The 22015-nt window shown below is 41.4% G+C and overlaps 1 protein-coding gene and 1 long non-coding RNA gene across 2 annotated transcripts; one reads left to right on the top strand and one right to left on the bottom strand.

The window, feature by feature from the left end:
• Positions 1–8490: 8490 nt before the first annotated feature.
• On the bottom strand, positions 8491–21710 carry LOC141768823 (cytotoxic granule associated RNA binding protein TIA1-like). Its single transcript, XM_074637218.1, has 12 exons — positions 21485–21710; positions 20599–20695; positions 20250–20348; positions 18575–18629; positions 18273–18360; positions 16809–16884; positions 16499–16607; positions 16310–16405; positions 14014–14098; positions 13372–13510; positions 11536–11690; positions 8491–9887 (listed from the first exon to the last, which is right to left on the bottom strand). The coding sequence occupies exons 1-12, from the start codon at positions 21511–21513 to the stop codon at positions 9749–9751; spliced, it is 1167 nt and encodes a 388-aa protein (XP_074493319.1). The 5' UTR covers positions 21514–21710; the 3' UTR covers positions 8491–9748.
• On the top strand, positions 9797–10163 carry LOC141768825 (uncharacterized). The gene is made up of 2 exons (XR_012594221.1): positions 9797–9901; positions 9932–10163. It is a non-coding gene; the product is annotated as an uncharacterized LOC141768825 (long non-coding RNA).
• Positions 21711–22015: the final 305 nt, after the last annotated feature.

The following is a 22015-nucleotide window of genomic DNA, read 5'->3' as shown; positions in this document are numbered from 1 at the left end:
CACCACATTGGGCCTGTCAAGGTTAATTACTGGAACATGTTTATTTGCTGTCAGCCACCGCCGCAAGCTGTCACTTGCATGGAAACACAGACAAACACACACAGACGCTGTTCACTCAAACAATTCACAGGGCACCTCGTGTCCCTCAAGCCCTCAGCATTTTCCTCAGCTCTTTTGTTTCTGCTTCAGCACACTTTGTACAGTTCTCAGTCAGCCACCTGAAAAACAAACACGCCGTGATCCTCCATCCAAAAGAAGCTAACGTCGCCAGTGGCGGAAATACAGGTAATGCAGCTGCCCTAGGGCCCGTCCTCCCTCTCTGACCATGATGGAGATAGTGTGCTTGTTAACAAAGGCACTTCATTAATCCAGTCTTCTTGTTTGCGGATACTGTAGCCTACTTTACATGTTACTTGTTACATGCATCTTTCAAAATGATGTCCTTAAATTTTGAGTATAAAACATTTTTAGACGTATATTAAAGGTCCCATATTGTAAAAAGTGAGATTTTCAGGTCTTTTACATTATAAATCAGGTTTAAGTGCTATATAAATACTGTTAAACTAGCAAAACGCTCAACATACGGAGAAATACACACAGCCCGTATTCAGAAATTGCGCGTTTGAAACAAGCTGTTAGGATTTCTGTCCATTTGTGATGTCACAAATATACAATATTTAGACCATTACATGGTTTTAAACATAAACATTCTAAATGTGTCCCAGTTTATTTCCTGTTGCAGTGTATGTGAATGACATCAGCTGACTGGATGTAAACATGGACCCAAACTGTTGCCTAGCAATGCAATTCCGTTGCAATACCATTGAAATGTACTAAAACGGAGCGTTTCAGACAGAGGGTAAATACAGGTATATTTAGACAGACAGTATGAGGAATATAATGTGTTTTTTGAACATTACAGCATGTAAACATGTTCTATTAGAAACACAAAATACAAGTATATACTGTACCTGAAAATGAACTCGATATGGGACCTTTAAACGTGCATTCAACAAAACATTACATTATGGGATAGGCTATGAGTAAACAGAATCTGTGTATAGGACAAAAAATAAACAGTTATACTGTAAACGTGGGGGTGTGCAGTGCTTATGTTAAATATTTACAGGGTTTTATGCATTTTTAAAATATGTAATGTTGTTTTAAAATATGGTCGAAAACCAGGATATATGTGGCCAATAAATCCTGGTCTATATCAGATATAAAGTATGCTCAGTGGGATAGTTGGACCAAAGCGATTTATATGCTTTCAAATAACTAAGGTCTTTCATTTTCACTCTACATTTCCAATCCGTGCTTGTGGATCGGCTCATATGTGAGTAGCTGTTTTGACTGGGGAGCACGGTGTTTTTAAATTGGCAACCTGTTACAATCAGAGATAGATCAGCTTACCTAGATTTATTTTTTTAACTATGAAATATGTCACTTTTGAAAGTCATGGAGCAAAGATAAGAAGAAATATTAAAGTTTAATTCATAGTGCCGTTTGTGTTTTAACCATTAGCCAGTAATATTTTAAATATAATCCAATAGGTTTGTTTTACACTTGTTGTCTGTGCTTCACAAACTTTCCAGACCAATTAGAAATTAAAGGGACTTTAATTACAGCGTCCTGTTGCTCGCGCTTGTGCTCGCACTACTTAGACAAGCGAGCATCGGTTGAAACCTTGAGGCGACACACACAAGACTGAACGTGATCGACAAGCACCATGTTGATTAACGTTAGCAACATTAGCCGGCTAAAATCACAACATCACTATATATTTCACACACTCGCTGCCGCGCTCTCTCTCTCTCTTGCTTCACCACGCACTTCCCACGTACGCACACACTCCCACAACACTGGTTTTCCTCCGACATCGGTCACATTCCTGTTTTGCAAGACGTTTTGTGTTGGAGTCTGAGTTGTGGTGGGGGCAGGCCATTTGTTGGCGTTATCGGACTCCATTTCTAACCAAACCGTTATAGTTGCACACTGTTAGCCCTGTAGCGGAGCTGAAAATAAAGGCACTCGCGAGCGCACATGATGTCACATCTGTTGGATTTTCCCAGAAATACCAACCTGGGTTCTTCACGTTAAAAGCAGTCTACATGCTGAAAGAGGCAACCCAGAAAGTCGCAGAAGGTTTCATTTTTTTTAAGTTAGGTTACAACCGGTTCACACATTTAACTTCCCCTAACTTCCCTTTAACTCCCTTTAACTTAATTTACAACATGAATAGGCTGTAATAGTCTGGTCTGAACCTTCACCACAGCTCTATAGTTGCATCATCTTAAAGCAACACTGTGTAACTTTTGCTGAACACTGGCCACTGTGGCTACTAGCGACAATTACAGGATAATGCTGAATGCTCAACTACTGTTTAGCTGTTTCAAATGTTAAGCCATTGTAACAATAATACAGGTGGAAGACAGTCACAAAGTCAACAAATTAGCACAGCAAACATTAGCCACAATAAGCCACTGGTCATACCAGACCAAGCTAAATGTATGAGTGTATAGAGAGCCTAAGTCATGCCCCTTCCTGGTGGACCCCATGGGACCTTATGTCAGAATATGAATATGAACGGTAGTCAACGGAGAGAGATTAATATTATATTTTATTATATTATATTGTTATCTTACCTGATGTGTTTTATCCAGCGACTTCTGGTCTTTTTATCAGCTCAATTCAAACGGGACTATGACTACGGTTCATATTTTTTCCAAAATAAGGTCCCATGGTGGTCCACCGGAAGGGGCGGGACTTTGGCTCTCTATTGAATTGAGCAACAGTGCATGTTATTGCCTCTGAATTATACTTTTCTTTTGTAAGAGGAAGAATGAGGGCCCGTAGAAAAATCATTAGCTGACGCCACTGAAAGTCCAAAAGTAGACTTGAGCAAAGTGTTAGTTTGTTGCCCTGAATACTGAATCTATTTAGTCAGGTAGATTCATAAATTTACATGAAATTATAAAGTATGGAATATAAAGTCTGGATAAACAATGGCTGCAGGAAAGGAAAGAATACATCACCACGTTTTAGGAAGAAACGGTGACACTGCAATAAACAAGTTTACATTTTGGCCAGTAAAGAGTATAATTAAAAAGTATTCAATCGAACATTTCACACACAATCCCATTGCACATATTACTTTTTGTTACATTTTATATACATTTGTTGTTATCATTTATAAATGTATTAAGAAGGAAAAAAACTAAATATAGAATATTCTATAAGACGAGTCTGGATAAACGATGGCTGCAGGAAAGGAAAGGAAAAAATAGACTGTCACACATCACCACCTGTCAGGGGGGAAATGACATAAATGATGGTGGTACGACAAAACTTTTTGTATTTTGGCCAGTAAAGTGCTAAATAAAAGGAGTTTTTATTCAAACCCAGTGCAGATATTACTTTTCACATTTTATTTTAATTAATTCTTTTTTTTATTATTATTAACATCAGTTTACACTACAAGCAAATTGAAAAAATAAAAAAGACAATATGAAAAGGTAGCTCAAAAAAACAGCAGAAGAAGAAGAAGATGAGAGAAAGGAAGCAGGACAGACAGAAAGAGAAAGGCAGCGTGGCTGCTTTGATTGATTTCAGCTGTAATCTCCTCACTAACTCATCTCCTGACATCTCTCTCTCCGTCTCTAACAGACTCTCCGTCCATTAAAGCCCAGTCGGGTCCTGGCTGAGCAGCTGTGAAGAGACAAAGCATTTATCAGCCTGTCAGCTCTTGCTGCCTGTTATTCCAGCCAGACAGACTGCGAGGCTGTCTGAGACCCAGTAACTCTGACTGAGGAGAGCTGCCACTGCTGCCTCACATGACACAAACACACAAACATACAGTCTACAGTATATATATACACACTGTTTCCTATATATACTTTCTCAAAAGAGAGACACCAGTTCATAAAAGGTGACACTGACTAGAAGACAAAGAAAATAAAAGTTGTGTGAATGAATACATGGACAGTTCCGTCACAAACACACGTCAATGTGACAGACGGTCATTTAACAGGCCGACAGACTGACTGATGGTCTTGGTGACACTGGGCTAAATAGAAGCAAAGCCAGCCACCTGCTCCACACAGCACCCTGCAGGAAACGTGGACCAACGGCACCATCTAGTGCACAAACCGACAATCACAGAGTCTGCATGAGACCCAGGATCTTCTCAAATCACATAATTGTGTGACGATCAAGCAGAAATCACTGGAATACTAAATAGACACTATAAGTTCCATTTGTACCTTTGCTCAAAACTTAGGATGTAATTTAGCTTTTAGCTTTTTTTAAGCTGACGGTATAATATTCAGGGTCTGTTCCATAGTTAAGAGCTGGTGGCGAACCCATAGTTGAGTCTGAGGTCCAAACCTGCGGCAGCAGTTTCAGTCCATCTCTAAAACAACTAAAGGCAGATCTTTATTTATTCCAGCTCCTTTCTACAAACCAAACATGACTGACTTTTAACTAATGTTGGGGTGTGCCAAATGATTCTGTTGTGGCTTTATGCTACAAGCTTTGTAAAGTTGAAACTTTTTTCAGCAGGCTAATCCTGCTTAAAGTAGCAGTGGGTAAAAATGGAGCAGATGATGATTACATAATGATTACAAAAAGTTATTTTTATAAAACGGTCACTATATCCTGACAGCAAGTCTAGTCAAGTACATTTTATTCGTATAGCCCAAAATCACAAATCACAAATTGCCTTGGGGGGGGGGACTTTACAATCTGTACAGGATACGACACCCTCTGTCCTTTACAGTGTGACCCTCATCGGATGAGGAAAAACATAACCAAAAAAAACAGAGAAAAAAATGGAAGAAACCTCAGGAAGAGCAACAGAGGAGGGATCCCCCTTCCAGGATGGACAGACGTGCGATAGATGTCGTGTGTACAGAGTAACAACAGAATGAAAATACAACATTGACAATCCATATGACAAAAAATAATACATATAATGTGAACAAAAGTGAGAAGGTGGATCCAGGAGGATGTCAAGCAGCTTTCCTGCGTCGCCAAACAGATAGAGCTAGAGCAACACGACCTCCTCTCCATGCCAAACCGGTAGAGCCAGGGCAACACGACCTCCTCTCTACGACAAACAGATAGAGCCAGGGCAACACGACCTCCTCTCTACGACAAACAGATAGAGCAAGAACAACACGACCTCCTCTCCACACCAAACAAATACAGCCTCTCCAATTTAGGGGGATCTACTGGCAGAAATGGAATATAATATGTGAGTCCTCTTCATAGAGTCCACCATGTTGCACCGCCATGTTTCTACAGTAGCCCAGAATAGACAAACCAAACACCGTCTCCAGAGGGCCTTTCACATTTTTTACATAACCAGGTGCTTCAGTTCCACCACCCTGGTTTTTAGACATTTTGACATGTTATAGTAGGAAAAGCACAGGTGTAATTAACATCCATGATGGCTCAGTTCCATTTAGTGTCCTAGTAAGCTATTCCAGTGAGCCAGCAGCACAATACCAGAGCCTCCCCCCTAATGGAATGCAGCCATCATTAATGGTATTAAATATACCTGTGCTTTTCCATCCATGAAAAAACAGTAAATGTCTGCTGTCAAAAAATGGTCTAACACATATACATGGAGTCAACATCAAACAATGTCGGATGCAGATACATTACTGTCTACCTCAGTTGGACAATCAAAACATTTAGACTACAGTACAAGTGTAGCGTGTAGGCAGTTAGTAGCAGCCCAACACGGCTCAATAGCCTGAGTGTCATCTTCTTAACAAATATGTTGGTGTACAAAATAGATAGTGACATCTCACATAAGCCCCGTTTCCACCGCAGGAACTTTCCCCCGGAACTAAGAACCTTTTGAGGAACTCCTTGCGTTTCGACCGGAGGAACCAGGGTCTAAATTGAGTTCGGGGGGGGGGGCATTTTATGGGGCCTTTTTACCCCCCCAAAAGGCCCTGGTCGGGGTGGAGTTTGCAGGGATGACCGTTGCTGATTGGTGAAACACACACACAGCACTGCTGCTTCAGCGGCTTCAACTCGTGTACCGCTTCATTCATAAACAAGGAAGTACTCTAGTATCAATTTAGGACCATTTTAGGACAAGTGCAGAAAATGTTTCTTTGTCTGATAACATTAAAATAAAGTTAGGCCCTGCTGTCGGCTTCCTGACTCATTAAAAAAAGAGAGAGAGATTGTGAGGGCGAGCGGTAACATTAGAAGAGGGAGACTGTGCGGTGGTGCTGTGAATGAGAGAAAGATGAAACGGCCGGGCACACTGAACTGCAGGCTGCAGAGTGTTTACTGCTGTGACCACCAGCAGCCCTTCGTCGCATGTCGTGTTGCTTTTTCATACGTCAGCAGACTAATTTGCCAAATCTTCGCAGGTCTTTAGACTGCGTTGGAAACGCAGACAACAGTGGGCTGAAGGATCCTTTCAGTTCGTTGAAAAGTAGTTCCAGGGACTAAAAGTCCCCGGAAATTTTGGTGGAAACCCGGCTATACTGTAAATACAAATGTTAAAGTACACATCATTGGTAGGGAAAGAAAAACGGATCAGTATCACATAACGCGAAAAAGCCATATTCCTCAATTTATCCCTTCTCCGCCTCATTCAAACATGAGTTTCACATTATATAACAATGTAAGTTATCATGTTATACCATCAAATGTTTCATGTTATAACAAGATAAATAGTACATTGTTAGAAGAAAAGTTTGTTATAACATGATCAGTTTGCATGTCGTAATAATGTGAAAAACATCTCGTTATAACAAACTTTTTCACGTTATAACGTGATACAGATCAGTTTTTCTTTCTCAGGCGTGGCAGCAATACGCTTCCATATTAAAGGTCCCATATCATGCTCATTTTCAGGTTCATACTTGTTCATATCGAGGAGCGAGGAGGCTTGCTGGAGGAGCTATAAGCGAGGATACACCAGTGCATCCTCCAGTGTTTCCTCCACGGAAGTTTATCACCGACCGACACGCCCCCTTACTGGATATCAGTTATTGATTGGACGCTGCGCCGATCAGACTGATCTGATACATCAACATCACTGCAGTTTTATACCGGAGTGAAGACAGATCACAGATTAACAGTTTTATAGTTTAGTTGTCTTCTGATTCACCATCTAGTTGTAACCTGTGTTAACTGTAGGTGTGAACAGCAAACGGATCATGTTGATGGTGAAGTGTTCCAGCAGCAGAAGGACCTGCAGTATCTCTACTTCACACACCGTCACTGAAGGAGTTTGACACTGAGAGGGGTTTATAAAAGCTGACAACGAACAGACTTAAAATAACTTTCATTTATTAGAACGTTTTCTTTTGATGATCTGTTATTTCACTCATTCACTTTTATTAAGTATCCAGTTAAAGTCAGAGAGAGAAGGAGGGTTTGTCTTTTATACCTTTTACATCATTTATCCTCATTTCCATTCAGTCACATGTGAAGCTGATAATTCCTGAGCGTCGGGTTTGATATGAGTTATATCATTTCACTTTTCCCTGAAACATTCAGACTAATACATAACTTCTAGTGTCAGAATATCAATAAATACAGACACTAATAATGAATAAATAATATAAGATATTGTTCCAGTAGAGATGGTTCCTGGTCCTCTAAGCAGGACACAGTCCACAATATGAAATACAGACTGCAGCCGTTATTCATGTGCAGGTGTTTGTTAAACAGAGAGAAAACACGGCTGCTCTGATAACTCTGTTTCTTTATTAGTATTAGATCAGTTCAGACATAAACAGCTGTTAGAGCTGACTGACAGCTGATCCAGCTGTGATCAGCTGCTGCTGTCATCAGAAACGGACGTCGCTTCACGTGACGCTTCAGAGGAAACGACGTCTCATGTCTCTAAAAACATATTTCCTCGTTTCCTCTCTCCTCGAGTCTTTTCCTCGCCTCCTCCGTTCGCATCTCCCGTGGGCGGGACTAAGACGCGAGCGGAGGAGTCGAGGAGTCGAGCACTAATGGGAAAGAGCCTGGGACACATTTAGAATGTTTACATTTAAAACCGTGTAATGGTCTAAATATCGTATATTTGTGACATCACAAATGGACAGAAATCGGCTTGTTTCAAACACACAATTTCTGAATACTGGCTGTGTGCATTTCTCCGTATATTGAGCGTTTTGATAGTTTAACAGTATTTATATAGCACTTAAACCTGCTTTATAATATAAAAGACATGAAAATCACACTTTTTTTTTTACAATATGGGACCTTTAAACAGTTTTAAGTTTAGTAGAGTGATAAACATGGTTGCCTCAAAACGTATAGACCACTTTTAACTTTTGAGGTCTTCACGGCAAAACATTTCACACAACAAAACCTTTTAAAGCAGAAATAACAATCCGGTTATATATTTTCACGTTAAAGTTTTCAAAATCAGTTCCTGAATAAAGCTTCATAAATGTCTCCTAGAATAACAAGTGCTCCATGAGAAGAAGGAAAACAAACACATAGTGTGGTTTATGTGCATTAGCATTTTAATTGGACAAAGCAAGAAAACATTGATTACAGTAGCAGAGTCATCAGTTCTCAGGGCTAACACCTTTCTAAACAAAAGGGTCTGAAAATGTCCGTAGGCACTGCCTAATTAAAAAGAGGATCTTGTCAGCTAAAAGAAACCAGCTCTATAAGGCAACAGTTACAATGTAGGCCTCCCCATTTCTCTGGCAAAAAGAGCAAGTGTAAAGGTTGAATCCACTCAGATTTTTGATATAAAATACTGGCGTTTCAATAGATATTTAAAAACCATCCGAAGTGTCAAACATGTTCACCCTTTAACATTTGAATTGTGTTAAATTTTAAGTATTGCACTGCATGGCAATGCTGTTTTATCCCTGCATGGAAGAATCGTGTTGCACCGTGCCAGTGTCACATTAGATAGTGCCACTCTGCTACGTACAATGTTGGAGTTAACTGTCAAGTTATCAAAACAAAAAAGAAAGCAAGCACCCACAGTTAACAGTAGCATTTTACTTACATCGTTTCAAATGAATTAATGATTATTTACATGTGGCGAAAAGATTTGAGGCTGTCCGAAAGATATGGAGGAGAAATGGAATGCAAAAAAAAAGGAAAACGCTCTTGGTAGTCAAATTTGTCCCAAGTACAAGAGAGGAAAAAACTGTGCAATATTTATCTGCCCTTACAGAGAAACAGCAGTGGCAACAATCCCTGCAATTGATTTTAATCCAAGAGAAAATGAGAACAAATTAAACAGATTTCCATTCCTCAAATAATAACTAAGGTTCATAACTTAGCACGTCTCAGACTTTAAGTTTCTTTAAAAAAAAAAAAGAAAAAAGAAAAAAGAAAAAAACCTCTCGGTGGCTGTCTGAGAGGAAAGATGTGAAAATGGAAGCAATTTGTAAAACCCGAAAAAAAAAAAATCCAAAAGTTTCTCCTTTACAGTTTTATACTCATTTACAGTTAACTTAAAAATGGTAAGAGCCCTGGTTCATGGCCAGTCTTGCCTACCACAAAGAGTGTAAATACCTGTGTGGGTCAAATCGCTCCTCCCTGGCTCCCGTTAACTCAACCCCCCCATGAAATCCCATTTACATCTCCTATAGACGTCAACCTTCCCATTAGGTTCCACATCCCAAGTAAAAGTCTTAGTCCTGCCACAAATGGAGGCGGTGTTACACAGCCCCGCGGGGCACCGTACAGCCAATAAGAGGCTGATGGTTGACAAATCTCCCACCCTGCCCACTTATCAGTGTGTGGGGTATCCTGCGGCTCCCATACCGGGCTGGTTGGCTAGCATACTCCCATTCAATCCCTGTGTAGGCTCCATAACCCCACCGTTACTGATGGCGCTCATGCCAGTCCACCCAGCACTGGCCGGTAAGTGACTGCAAAAAACGAGGTAAAGAGAGAGAGAGAGAGAGAGAGAGAGAGAGAGAGAGAGAGAGAGAGAGAGAGGGAGAGAGAGAGGGGGGAGACAGAAAGACAAAATGCCAGCAGGTTAGAAGAGACAAGGCGAAAGGGAGCCAAAGGGACGGTTTATATTAGAGCTACTAGAATCTGGACAGGCTAGAATGAGAACAAGAAGGTAAACAGAGTTATCAGAGGTTGTGAGGGTGAGGCAGGCTGGGCAAAAAATCAAGCTAGCAAAAAGAAAAACGGGGGGGGAAAAAACAGGAAGTGGAGGGCTCTTTGGAGGGGCTAAAGGTGATTTGATTAAACATGGGTGGACAAGCAGACAAAGAGCATAGAGGCTAAAGCGCAGCGAGCTAAATATTCCTTTCTACCCCCCCCTCCCAACTGCTGATAACCAGGAACATCCAACAGCTGTAAGCAGCCGTCACACACAGATAAACCACACTGTAGACAGTGTGGTTTATCTCTTGCAACACTTCTACGTTTGGCCACAAAGTATAACAACGAAAGGAATGCTCACCTAATTCACATGTTGTATTTGAAGTCTTTATGAATCACGTAAGCTAAATTCTAAAGTTCAGTGTGGAGATAAGACAAGCTTATACAGGATAAAATATTCTCTTCAAATTTCAAGTCAAGAAGAAAGGCCTAGCCTCTTTCTCTGGAATTGTGCATTTACTGTACATTCGACAATCACAGTCACTGCTTTCATTCCCTCACACCTTTGTACAGAGCCTATTTATACAGCTGGTCACCAAGAATTTTAGACTGTCAACAACATTATGGCCTCTCCTTTATTTTTCTTGGGTCCACAAAACGTCACTGCACATAGGCTGTCTCAATAAAAACAAAATTTTGATAACAAGCTACAAAAAGATATTTAACATGTCCTACTGACATTCATATACAGATCAAATCCTCAGATATATGTAGAAATAGATCAATGAAATCAACAAAAAAGGAAAATAAAGTAAAAAGCTATGACATGAATGTAGACATACAAAAAACAACTGGACAGCCTTAAAGAGCACAGTCCTTACACACAGTAGGTGATCGTACAAAAAAAGGGAAATGAATTCTTCATCGACAAACCGTCCTGTCAGCTGTGGACAGCGAGTGGAAATTTTTGTTCTGGGCTTTTAAGCATTCATCTTGTTCAGTCACTTTAGTCAGTTATCTTTTAAATGTGTTGGAATTCAAATAATTGTTTAAGGCAGTTTTCTTACAATCATTTTTTGGAACAGACTACAGTTTGGAACTGTTAAAACGCTAGAATTCAGGTGACAGAAACATTTTTGGAACAAAACTCTTCAGTTATTAGGATGTGTTGTTGCACAGTGAGCAGTTATGACACACTGAAACATGGAAATTAAAGTTCAGATTGTTCTGTGTGTGTGTATGAGTGTGTGCTTATTTCTCAATCTTCTGGAGATGAGTAAGGTGAGAGGCTGGCGAGGGGGAGGAGACAGGATGTGGGGGTGTAGGGAGGGAGGTCATGGCTCCCTCCTGTGGCCAGAGCTGGCTCTCGCTGCCCCAGGTCTTGAAGGGGGGGCACTCTGGTGGTGTGCTGGAGTAGAAGGAGGCGGTGAAGGGGAGCCCTGTGCACAGCGTGCTACTTACTTGAAGCCCTGTTGGTTCCAAGCCTGGCCGTAGACATTATAGGTGGGGACCTGCCACCCATTGGGGACGTACTGGCTGATCTGGGGCCCGTTGCCGTACCACTGGCCCCACTGGCCGTAGGGCTGGGCCGCCGCAGGGAAGCTCATCTTGTTCTGCTGTAGAGTCGAGTACAACGAGTATGGTTTAAAACAGTAAAAAAAAAAATAACAATAACACACACACACTTCCTCCATAGCCTTATTTGCACGGGACTAATATTACCATCATGTGATTTTGTGCAGAGCATTCGCACGGGATAAGCAAAGCTTGTATTTTACTCAAATTTACTGACATTATCCCGTGGATATGATGTCAAGGATCTGCATAGCGTCCTCTTATATTACAAATATCATACATCATTATTATATCTATTATTGCACATACTATTTAGTGTTGACAAAGTTAATGCAAATTAGTTTTAATGCCACTCATTTCTTTAACTTAATCTCTCTGAGGTTGTAGCAAGCTCAGTTTTAAAGTTAGAGTGAAGATACTGCTATCATATGAACCTAGAAAACAATCCATGTCATACTAGGTTGTTGTGCAGGAGGTTAAATAACGTTCCAAACATACACTAAATGTTGGCGAGGAAAAACTGGCATGGCCATTTTTAAAAGGGGTCCCTTGAACTCTGACCTCCAGATATGTGAATGTAAATGGGTTCTATGGTTACCCACGAGTCTCCCCTTTACAGACATGCCCACTTTATGATAATCACATGCAGTTTGGGGGCAAGTCAGCACACTGACACACTGACAGCTGTTGTTGCCTGTTGGGCTGCATGCTAAATGCAGTACCTGTGAGGGTTTCTGGACAACAGTTGTCAGTGTTTTGTGTTGTTAAATGATTTCCAATAATAAATATATGCATACATTTGCATAAAGCAGCATATTTGCACACTCCCATGTTGATAAGAGTATTAAATACTTGACAAATCTCCTTTTCAAAGTACATTTTGAACAGATAACAAATGTGTGATTTATCGCGATTAATCATGGACAATCATGAGAGTAATCGCAATTAAATATTTTAGCCCTAACTATACTATATCATATTTATATTTAATATTATACATATTAGTATAGCCTTTTATACAGTATAGGCCTATGTATGTTTATATAATATTCACAATTATATTATTATAATTCTCGACCAGGAGCGAGGCTAAAAAAAAAAAGGTGCGTAGTAGAAAGAATAATAAAAAAAAAAAAAAAGAATACAACCCCAAATCACTGATAAGATTCCAGAAAAATGAGATAAGAAAAATGCTCAAATACAAGTAGTTTTCTTCTGAATTTACCAGTACTTCCTCTAAAACATAAATAATAAATACATAGACCTTTCACATGCCAGTCTGGGGTTTATCCATACATGGACATTTCATGACGTTATTTTCCTGCTGAGAACCTGACTGGACAAACACTAGGTCACCAAGTGATGCAATGATTGAGACTTCAGCCAGAACAAAGGGTCCATTTCCCCTGAGTACGTCAGTGGGAGGAGCGGAGTTTTAAGTTCAAAACACATGCACTAATTTCTCCCTGACTGAATTGAATAATCACGGCCTGCTTTATGTAAAGCTCATATCTCCCTTCAACATGAAATTAAATTAAATGAAGGCGGCAAAATGCTTGTTAAAACTCTTGTCATTATGAGGTTAAACACTTCCTGGTTTATGGTTTCAAATGGACTGAAGTTCTGCAGACTCAGGATACACAGCAGTCATTCAAGCTTCTAATAGGACAGCGACTAGTGGCTTTCTTTATACAGCGTGTGTACAGTACATGGTGTCCTTACCTGGGGCAGAGGCATCTGCTGCATCGGGTTCATCATGTCCGGGGTCTCTTTACCCCAGTAGCATTTGACTATGTGGCCCTCTATTGAGGTGCCATTCACTGACACAATGGCATGGGCTGCTGACTCATGGGAGTTAAACCTGGACAAAAAACAGAGGGAGAGGGAGACTAAGGGCACGCTGATTTCATAGATATGTACTGAGCACTGTTAGCAAACTGTGAGAACGAGGACAAATATTTATTAGAAAGACTATGTAGTCACTCGTGAAATATACTGAACAATTAATTCTACAATGTAAGCATCTAGCAGGGATTTTATCTTAGTAATATCATTTAAATGATTCCTGCCACCAGAAAACAGGAGCCAAAACCTGTATGTGGATCAAACCAATGCTGCTTATAGAATTAAAAACATGTTATTTCAGTGGTTCTCAATCAAAGGTCCTCAGTGTCCAGAGCGCTGCAGGGTTTTCTCCTACCTTGTAGAAAACGATATTCTCCCTACATCCAAAGCAGCAGTCCTTGATTATATGGCTAGAATAACAATCAGCAGGACCCTGGATTGCTGAGGACCAGGATCAGGAACTAGTGCATCATACTTTGAAAAAGAAAAAGGGGAAGTACATATGAAATGTCGACATACCTCACAAATGAATAGCCTTTGTCTGGGAAAACTCTGATTTCCATGATTTGTCCAAAGGGAGAGAAAGTCTGTCTCATCAGTTGCTCTGAAAGCCAAACAGAAAAGGGAACGTCAGATATCGTTTCAATGTGAATTCATGCGTCATAAAAACATTTGCTGCAGGAGTAACGTTGCAACATCCTCAGATATGAGTCTCTCAGAGGTTGTAAGTTTAATTCATGGGCCGGTCACAGTTTAGCTGATAACACCGCGGGGGCTTTAGAATGACCTCACTGAGCACAATGAACTCGACTAAAATTTTGTAATGACTAATAAATAGATAACACGGGCATTACTTTATCTTTTCATTATAATCAACAATTCCCCTGAAAAGACCAAAAATCCCCCACGAATGAATCCTGCTACCGAGAAGGGTCTGCGTAGCCGGCTTGATATAGTTTCTGTCTGCAGAACTCCACAGAACTCCATCGTCATACAAAAACTCTTCATAAAGAGACAAAGTAACACGCTGATGAACACAGCCTGTGAAGTTTATTCTCAAACAACCCTGACTCCATTTTCAATCTCTGGATTCAAAACACAGCATCTCTGAGCATGCTCTGGGATGCCATTTGGATTTTTGCTTTGTTAGTTTGACAAGCTGAGAGTGATATAGTTCACAAATGTGGCTACACAGATTATACCTGTTAGTGGGATCAATTTATTGTTGGTTTTATCCTCATTGAAAGAATGTTGGATAATTATTGGGTTTTGTTTTTTTTAATCATTCTGTAGCTTCCCAGTGGTGTTCCTTAAGTATTTAAATCCAAAAATTAAAATTTGGGTACGTTTTAGCATCAAATTGTTATTTTCACTAGCTCATCCTGAAACGTTTTCCCACATGACCAGACGTAGGTTTCTGCATGATGACGTTGATTTATGTACAGTATAAATACATCCTTATAGTCAGTGTATTAATGTGACGTACAGTAACTTAGATGGTGGTCCGCGCGCTCCTAGTTTGGAGAAGCAGACGGGAGTACTGGCAGGGCGGCTAAGCAATGTACTGCTGTGGAGGCCACGTTAGTTCTGATCCAAAAGTCACACAATAACACAAAATATCTAACCCACTGAGGCAGCAAAAGACCAGCAACGCCCACGATCTGCGAGTTAAAATGACTGTTTTTGTAAATGGAGTCTGGTGGCTTTGAAGTGAGCATTGATGGATTTGACGGGTTCAGTTCCCCGTTGGAAAGGGCTGTCTGACGGCGAGGTGAAGAAGTGAAAATATTCTAAATATGACGTACACTTAAACCGACTGACCTTTTTTAGGTGGCTAAAATACATTTATCTGCTGCCCCCCGTCCACAGCAGTACATTGTTTAGCTTCTGTGCATCAGTGCTGTAACCTACGTCCCTGCTTTTTGCTAACGGTTGAGTGGGATTTTCCATTTGAAAGACCCGGAAAAGAACGCAGAAGGAGTCAACCTTTAAAAGGCCCTGACGCACCAGGCCGACGATCAGCCAATGTCGGGCAATCGGTTAGCATCTGTTGCCCTAGTGTTCACGGTGCGTACAGCGCCGTTGGCACTAGTCTGCGGCTTTACAGACGATTGAGCATGCTGAACAGGCGGCGGAGCCCGTCGGTGAGAGAAATTACTCTGATTGGCTGTTCAGCTTACGCAAATCGGTGCACGAGAAGAGAAATGGAAGTGAGGAAAGCAAGCCGATGAGCAAAGTCAAGAGGGCACACACAGAAGGCTCTTCTCATTTTTCGACGTTCATCTGATCATTCCAGTACACGGATATTTTCACAACGACGTGGCCATCTGGAATGGAGCTAGGTGGTGAGTGAGTGGTGTGAAAATGGTCTGGAAACGCCGCTTTATTTCATATACGTATCATAACAACGGCACGTATATCCACCGTCCTCGGTCTTCCGGTTTCCCTTTTTGAAAGACAAATTTGAATACAGACTGCCGCCACCCTGCTGGTATGGAGTTATTCCCTCTCACGCTTGTCGCATAACGTACACAGTAGTTGGCCATTGGCTGTAGTCTTTGCAGTGTTTTCAAGTGCAACTTTTTGGCCAAGACAAAGGCGACGTGAGGCAACGCAACAATCGGCATTCGTCGACGCTAGTTCCGTGATGTCATTTTGGTGTGTCTGGGCTTTAAAGTAGTGTCACTGGCTTTCGTCGATAAACAACTTGCTGTTTTACTTATTATATCTCGTTGAACTCTTTGCTGTATTTAACTGATACTACTGCTATCAGTATCATACTAGTGGTAGCAATGGCACTAATAGTATTCATTACCTGTCAGTCCTGTGCTGACTCCACCACAGTACACAGTGCAGTTACTGGGGCTGGACTGATTCACTACTTCATCAAAGGATAGGTGCTTTGAGTTATCTGCCAGGGGGAGACAAGAGACATTCTACTGTTAATACATGACTACAACATCCTGTGTAAACAAGCAGAACATGCACATTCATGACAACGCACTTTCATAGGTGGTCTTTGGGGCGGGGGGCTTTCTTGTGGCCCAGTTAGTTCGAATCTGTCTGCCTCCTAACCACTGACCGCCCATCTGCTGAATGGCGTTCTCTGCATCCTGGAACGGAGAAAGGAACCGGTTATTCCATCGAGCTGAAGTCTAATAACGTGAAATATAAGCTACACCCCTTTACGAGCACAGAACACAGTAATGTTCAAAGACTGTCCTCAATTTTTAAGATAACAAGAGAGATCCCCACCAATAACATCAGGATGAACGTGAGGTTAATCATGTGGTCAGTAATGTCTCTGTACTAACCCATTTGTTGAAGAAAGACACAAAGCCATAGCCTTTAGATTTCCCTGTAGCCATATCTTTCACAACACGAGCATCTCTGTGGACAAACACACCAAAAGGAGTACATTAAAAACATGCAGCACAACACACAGCTTGACGGTAATAAAAGTGTAAAACAATAAAGGTTTAGTCTAACAATACTTTCCTCTCATTTTATTCTGTCAATCCTAGGGATGTCACGATACCAGAAATGTAATAGTCGATGAACAAAAGTAAAACAATAAATCCCATGTACTTCCATACACACTCCTGTATTACCGTCTGCATACTGTTTTTTGTTAGGAAGCTAAACGGGTCAGAATTCCCTCTCTGTTATCTATTTTATATTTCTGTGAAGACATTTCCTTCCAACAACTGGATTTATTCAAGTTTCTCACCAAAAATTACATCTTACAAGATTACATTCGAACACATCATGATGATGTTAGAATTTACCATAGCCCATTACAAAGTTTTACTGAACAGAGCCTGAACGCACCGTGTTGAATTTGTCCCCCCAGACACATCGATAGTGAGTTTAATGCGTCCGGAACACATTTTCTATCTTCCCAGGGGCGACAGGACGTCGTTGGTGTCGAGCCGTGGCAGTATACGAATGTGATATACTGTAGAAAGACGAGTACCGTCGTGTTTTCCGAAGTTTGGCATCGACTTGGTGCCAAAGTAGGGCTGTCAATCGATTAAAATATTTAATTGCGATTAATCGCATGATTGTCCATAGTTAATCGCGATTAATCGCAAATCAATCGCATATTATTTAGATTTTTAAATGTATCTTACAAAGGAGATTTGTCAAGTATTTAATACTCTTATCAACATGGGAGTGGGCAAATATGCTTGCTTTCTGTGAATGTATGTATATATTTATTATTGGAAATCAATTACCAACACAAAACAATGACAGATATTGTCCAGAAACCCTCACAGGTACTGCATTTAGCATAAAAAAATATGCTCAAATCATAACATGGCAAACTGCAGCCCAACAGGCAACAACAGCTGTCAGTGTGCTGACTTGACTATGACTTGCCCCAAACTGCATGTGATTATCATAAAGTGGGCATGTCTGTAAAGGGGAGACTCGTGGGTACCCATAGAACCCATTTTCATTCACATATCCGGAGGTCAGAGGTCAAGGGACCCCTTTGAAAATGGCCATGACAGTTTTCTTCGCCAAAATGTAGCGAAAGTTAGGAGCGTTATTCAACCTCCTTGGCGACAAGCCAGTATGACATCTTCACTCTACCTTTAAAACTGAGCCCGCTACAACCTCCGATTGTGTTAATGCCTTAAAATAAATTAATGCCGACAAAACTAATTTGCTTTAATGTGTTATTATCTTGTTAACTTTGACAGCCCTATACCGAAGTATCGGTTCTCGTGACATCCCTAGTTAACCCTTTGTCAGTAAATCTTGATACTTACGATATCCTGCCAAATGGACCGAAGGCAGCTTTGACGTCTTCTGTAGTTATTTCTGGGCTGAGGTCTCCAACGAAGACATGAAAGTGATCTATATTCGGGGGGGGGGACGACATAGTTTAGACATATGTTACATTCCAGACGAGTGAATGAAGTGACTACCACTACATGAAAATATGTAAGCATATATGCAATGAAAATCTTTCCCAGTGATTTTCAAACTCTAACATTATCATTATCATTATCAGATGTTTCCAGTGTATTAATGCCATGAAGTATCCCCACTGACAAGCACTTGTACTTACTACTTGTGTCTTTTTTCTGGCTGGTTGGCGTCGTGGCCCAGTTGACTTTGACCTCCTGCGGAGTGGGGCAGAGAAAGAACAGGCCAGGTGGGGTATGTTTATATCATTTACAGTAAAACCTGCTTAGCTCCACTATAATAGTATATACACCGATCAGCCATAACATTAAGACCACTGACAGGTGGGGGGTGGGGGGGTTGGGGGGGTGATATATTAGACGGCAAGTGAACATTTTGAACTTTGAACTTTGTGTTGGAATGGGCAAGCGTAAGGATATGAGCAACTTTGACGAGGGCCAAATTGTGATGGCTAGACGATCGGGTCAGAGCATCTCCAGAACTGCAGCTCTTGTGGGATGTTCCCGGTCTGCAGTGGTCAGGAACCGGTGAACCGGCGACAGGGTTAGACCCGAGGCTCATTGATGCACGTGGGGAGCGAAGGCTGGCCCGTGTTGTCTGATCCAATAGAAGAGCTACTGGAGCTCAAATTGATGTAAAAGTTAATGCTGGTTCCGATAGAAAGGTGTCAGAACACACAGTGCATCGCGGTTTGTTGCGTATGGGGCTGCGTAGCCGCAGACCGGCCAGGGTGCCCGTGCTGTCCTAATGTTATGGCTGATCGGTGTATGATAGAATTTCAATCTAATGAGATATGGTGCCTCATCACTCACTTCTGTCCTGTGTATGACATGGTGCAAGAAAATTAATCTTGTATCAAATCGTCTAACAGAAAATAAACTGCAACTGGCCTACCACTTGAGAACCAAACTATTTTATAACTGGATGCTGGTATTTCTTTCTCTGTCTTTTCCACGATTTGATACGAAGGGGGTTTCGATGCCATGTTGAAACACAATTAATGGGAGGCCTACGCCAATAACAACAAACGCAGATATTAGTGAAAGTTACAAAAATCGTCTGCAGTTGTTGCCAATGAAATGCACTTCACCTTGTGCGGTTGCACAGTTCAGCGCACTCAGTCGTTTAATTTTCCAGTTTATGTCAGCGCATTGAATCCAGAAACTAAACTCATTATTAAGCCACACGGCACAATTTTAATATTCTTTTATAAGGCCCTGTGGTCTTTTAAATGTTGCAAATTAAAATGTTAATGATTTGCTCCATTGTTCTGGATAACCCTACGTTATACAGCTCCTCCCAGGCTTTTTGTTTTGCCATCTTTGCAATGCAGCTTACATGGTCTTGAAGACCTTATTGACAAGCACAGGCTTGTTCAGTGTCTCCTTGATTTATATTTCTGTCATTATTGTTTTCTTCCCAAACCTCACTTTGCTTGACACACTCAAGCCACATGACGACAACATTCCTCCACACCTAACACGCCACAGCTTCATATATTTCAAGACCATTGGGTTTAAGAGGTCCTAATGGAACCAATTACACCAACAGAGAGATAACCTTTCCTGGGAGTAGTAACGCCTTGAAATGTTCAAGATCTCATTTGGACCCTTGCTCCAGCAGCTTCCACTTCTCAGTTGGAAAACTAATCTAATCTGCTTCTGGGAACTTGTAGAATCTAATCTAACTAATCTTTCAAATTAATGGAATATAAATGCTAGCAGTCCACTATTTTTTTTCCAGAAGGCACACAACCTAAATTCCCGCACACCCAAAGCCCACCCGTTCCCACTCACCCTTTAGACACGATAGCTTACCTTACCCATTATTTTCCTTCCATTCATGGCTGCCAGTGAGGCAGCAGCATGCCTGTGGTCATAGAACTCCACAAAGCAGTACGGATCATTTCCAGCCGTCTGTCAACGGGAAAACAAGACTGATATTAAGTCCACAGCAAAGTGTGACAATTGAATCACTGCAGATGACAAGAGCCACCTACTGTAGTTTGGAGTGTCAGGCATGATATAATAGACTGGGAGAGTTCAATCAATATCAAACACAAATGGATTGAGTCTTTCACCAGCAGCATCACCACCTCTCAGGACACCGTTGAATGCCCTGTCCTAGAGTGAAACAATATAATATACCAGAGAGGATCATACTCACATCAACTATCATTTTACAGCTCTTGCAGGGTCCTATCTGTGTGAAGACCTGCAGGATGAGGGGCTCGGTGACATCCCTGGACAGATTCCCCACATACCTGCACACAAGGAGAGAGAGATGGAGGCATTGAGTCTTTGTCAAACAGGAAGTAGCATGCAAACAAAGGCTAGTTAACCGGGCTAGCTACAACCCACAACAATTCATCATATTTACATAAAAACAGCAATGATTAGTGGACTACATATCATTGGGGATAGGGTTAATTTTACACAGACAGCTGGGGTATGGTTAGTGTTAGTGGAGCTGTCCCGGGCCGTCTCTCTCTGAGCGTTGACGTGGCTCGTCTGCCAGCTAGCTCCAGATCAGGCTAGCCGGTCAGACGGGCCTCATGCTAGCTGAGAGAGAGAGAGAGAGACGGCTACTAACAGGACTACACATGAGTCCCTTCATCGGGGGTCGAGCTAACACCAGACTATCAGTAATAAAACACGACTAGTTCAGTGAATAAACATATAGTTCAATGAAAACGTGTGGTTTTTAGAAGAAATGACTGGCCAGCTGCGTTTGCATCTTTGGCTAATGATGACAAGCGTTAGCATTAGCTACAGCTAGCCCTCTGGTTTCATTTTCAGGCTCGTTACGGTTCCGTCTATTTATACGACTCAATCAAACACAACTTCACCTTCAAATCAACATTATAAGACGTTTATCTGTATTTACAAACGGTGCTATACTCGCTGTGAACTAATAACGCCAAATAGACGCCCATTTGTAAGAAAATAACAGTGGTTTTCAGGTTTTAATTGAATCAACAACGTGGAAACATTTCGTAGTTACACGGAGCCGTTCTCGCTCCAGCACATAGCCGGGCCCCGCTGCTACTCACAAGGTTCTGGGTTGATCGTCATCCATCATCAAGGTTTAGTGGTCGCGTCCTGAGAGCTCGTTAATCCAATGACATACAAATGGTTTGTGCTGAACTCGGGCGACCGCGAACGTAAAAGGCTATATCTACTATATTTAATGGTAAATCGGTGGCGGATCCTGCTCTCACACACACACACCGCAGACAGCCTCAGTCTGATGCAAACAATAGGAAGTTGAAGATGGCGGAGGAGCAGCGTCAGCAGCGTCAACCTGCGCGCTGAAATGAAGCCAGAATCCAGCGCTCTTTCTCTCCCACACACAAAGATGCGCCTCCACATCTTTATATGGCACCAGATGCAAAACACGGCCAGTTGTGTAGTTTTGCATAACTGTGCAAAATAATATTTCACATTAGAGTATTCATGGTTATAGCTTAATCGACCATGGTGCAAAAACGTTAGATATATTATTACAACTGGGAACATCTGGGATATACACGTAAACCAGCATGTGACACTAGATGGTACCATGGACGGCAGTTTATTAGGAC

Source organism: Sebastes fasciatus, chromosome 6, assembly GCF_043250625.1.
Source record: "Sebastes fasciatus isolate fSebFas1 chromosome 6, fSebFas1.pri, whole genome shotgun sequence".
NCBI lineage: Eukaryota > Metazoa > Chordata > Actinopteri > Perciformes > Sebastidae > Sebastes > Sebastes fasciatus.
The sequence above is the reverse complement of the archived record's forward strand: the minus strand, read 5'-3'. Positions and strand labels throughout refer to the sequence as shown.

Coding starts and splice junctions, on each gene's coding strand:
- LOC141768823 (XM_074637218.1), bottom strand. CDS start 21,513: ATGATGGATGACGATCAACCCAGAACCTT. Junction 18,361..18,574: donor CCAGAAAAAAGACACAAGTA/GTAAGTACAAGT, acceptor CCCCGAATATAG/ATCACTTTCATGTCTTCGTT. Junction 13,511..14,013: donor AAAGGCTATTCATTTGTGAG/GTATGTCGACAT, acceptor TTTTTTGTCCAG/GTTTAACTCCCATGAGTCAG.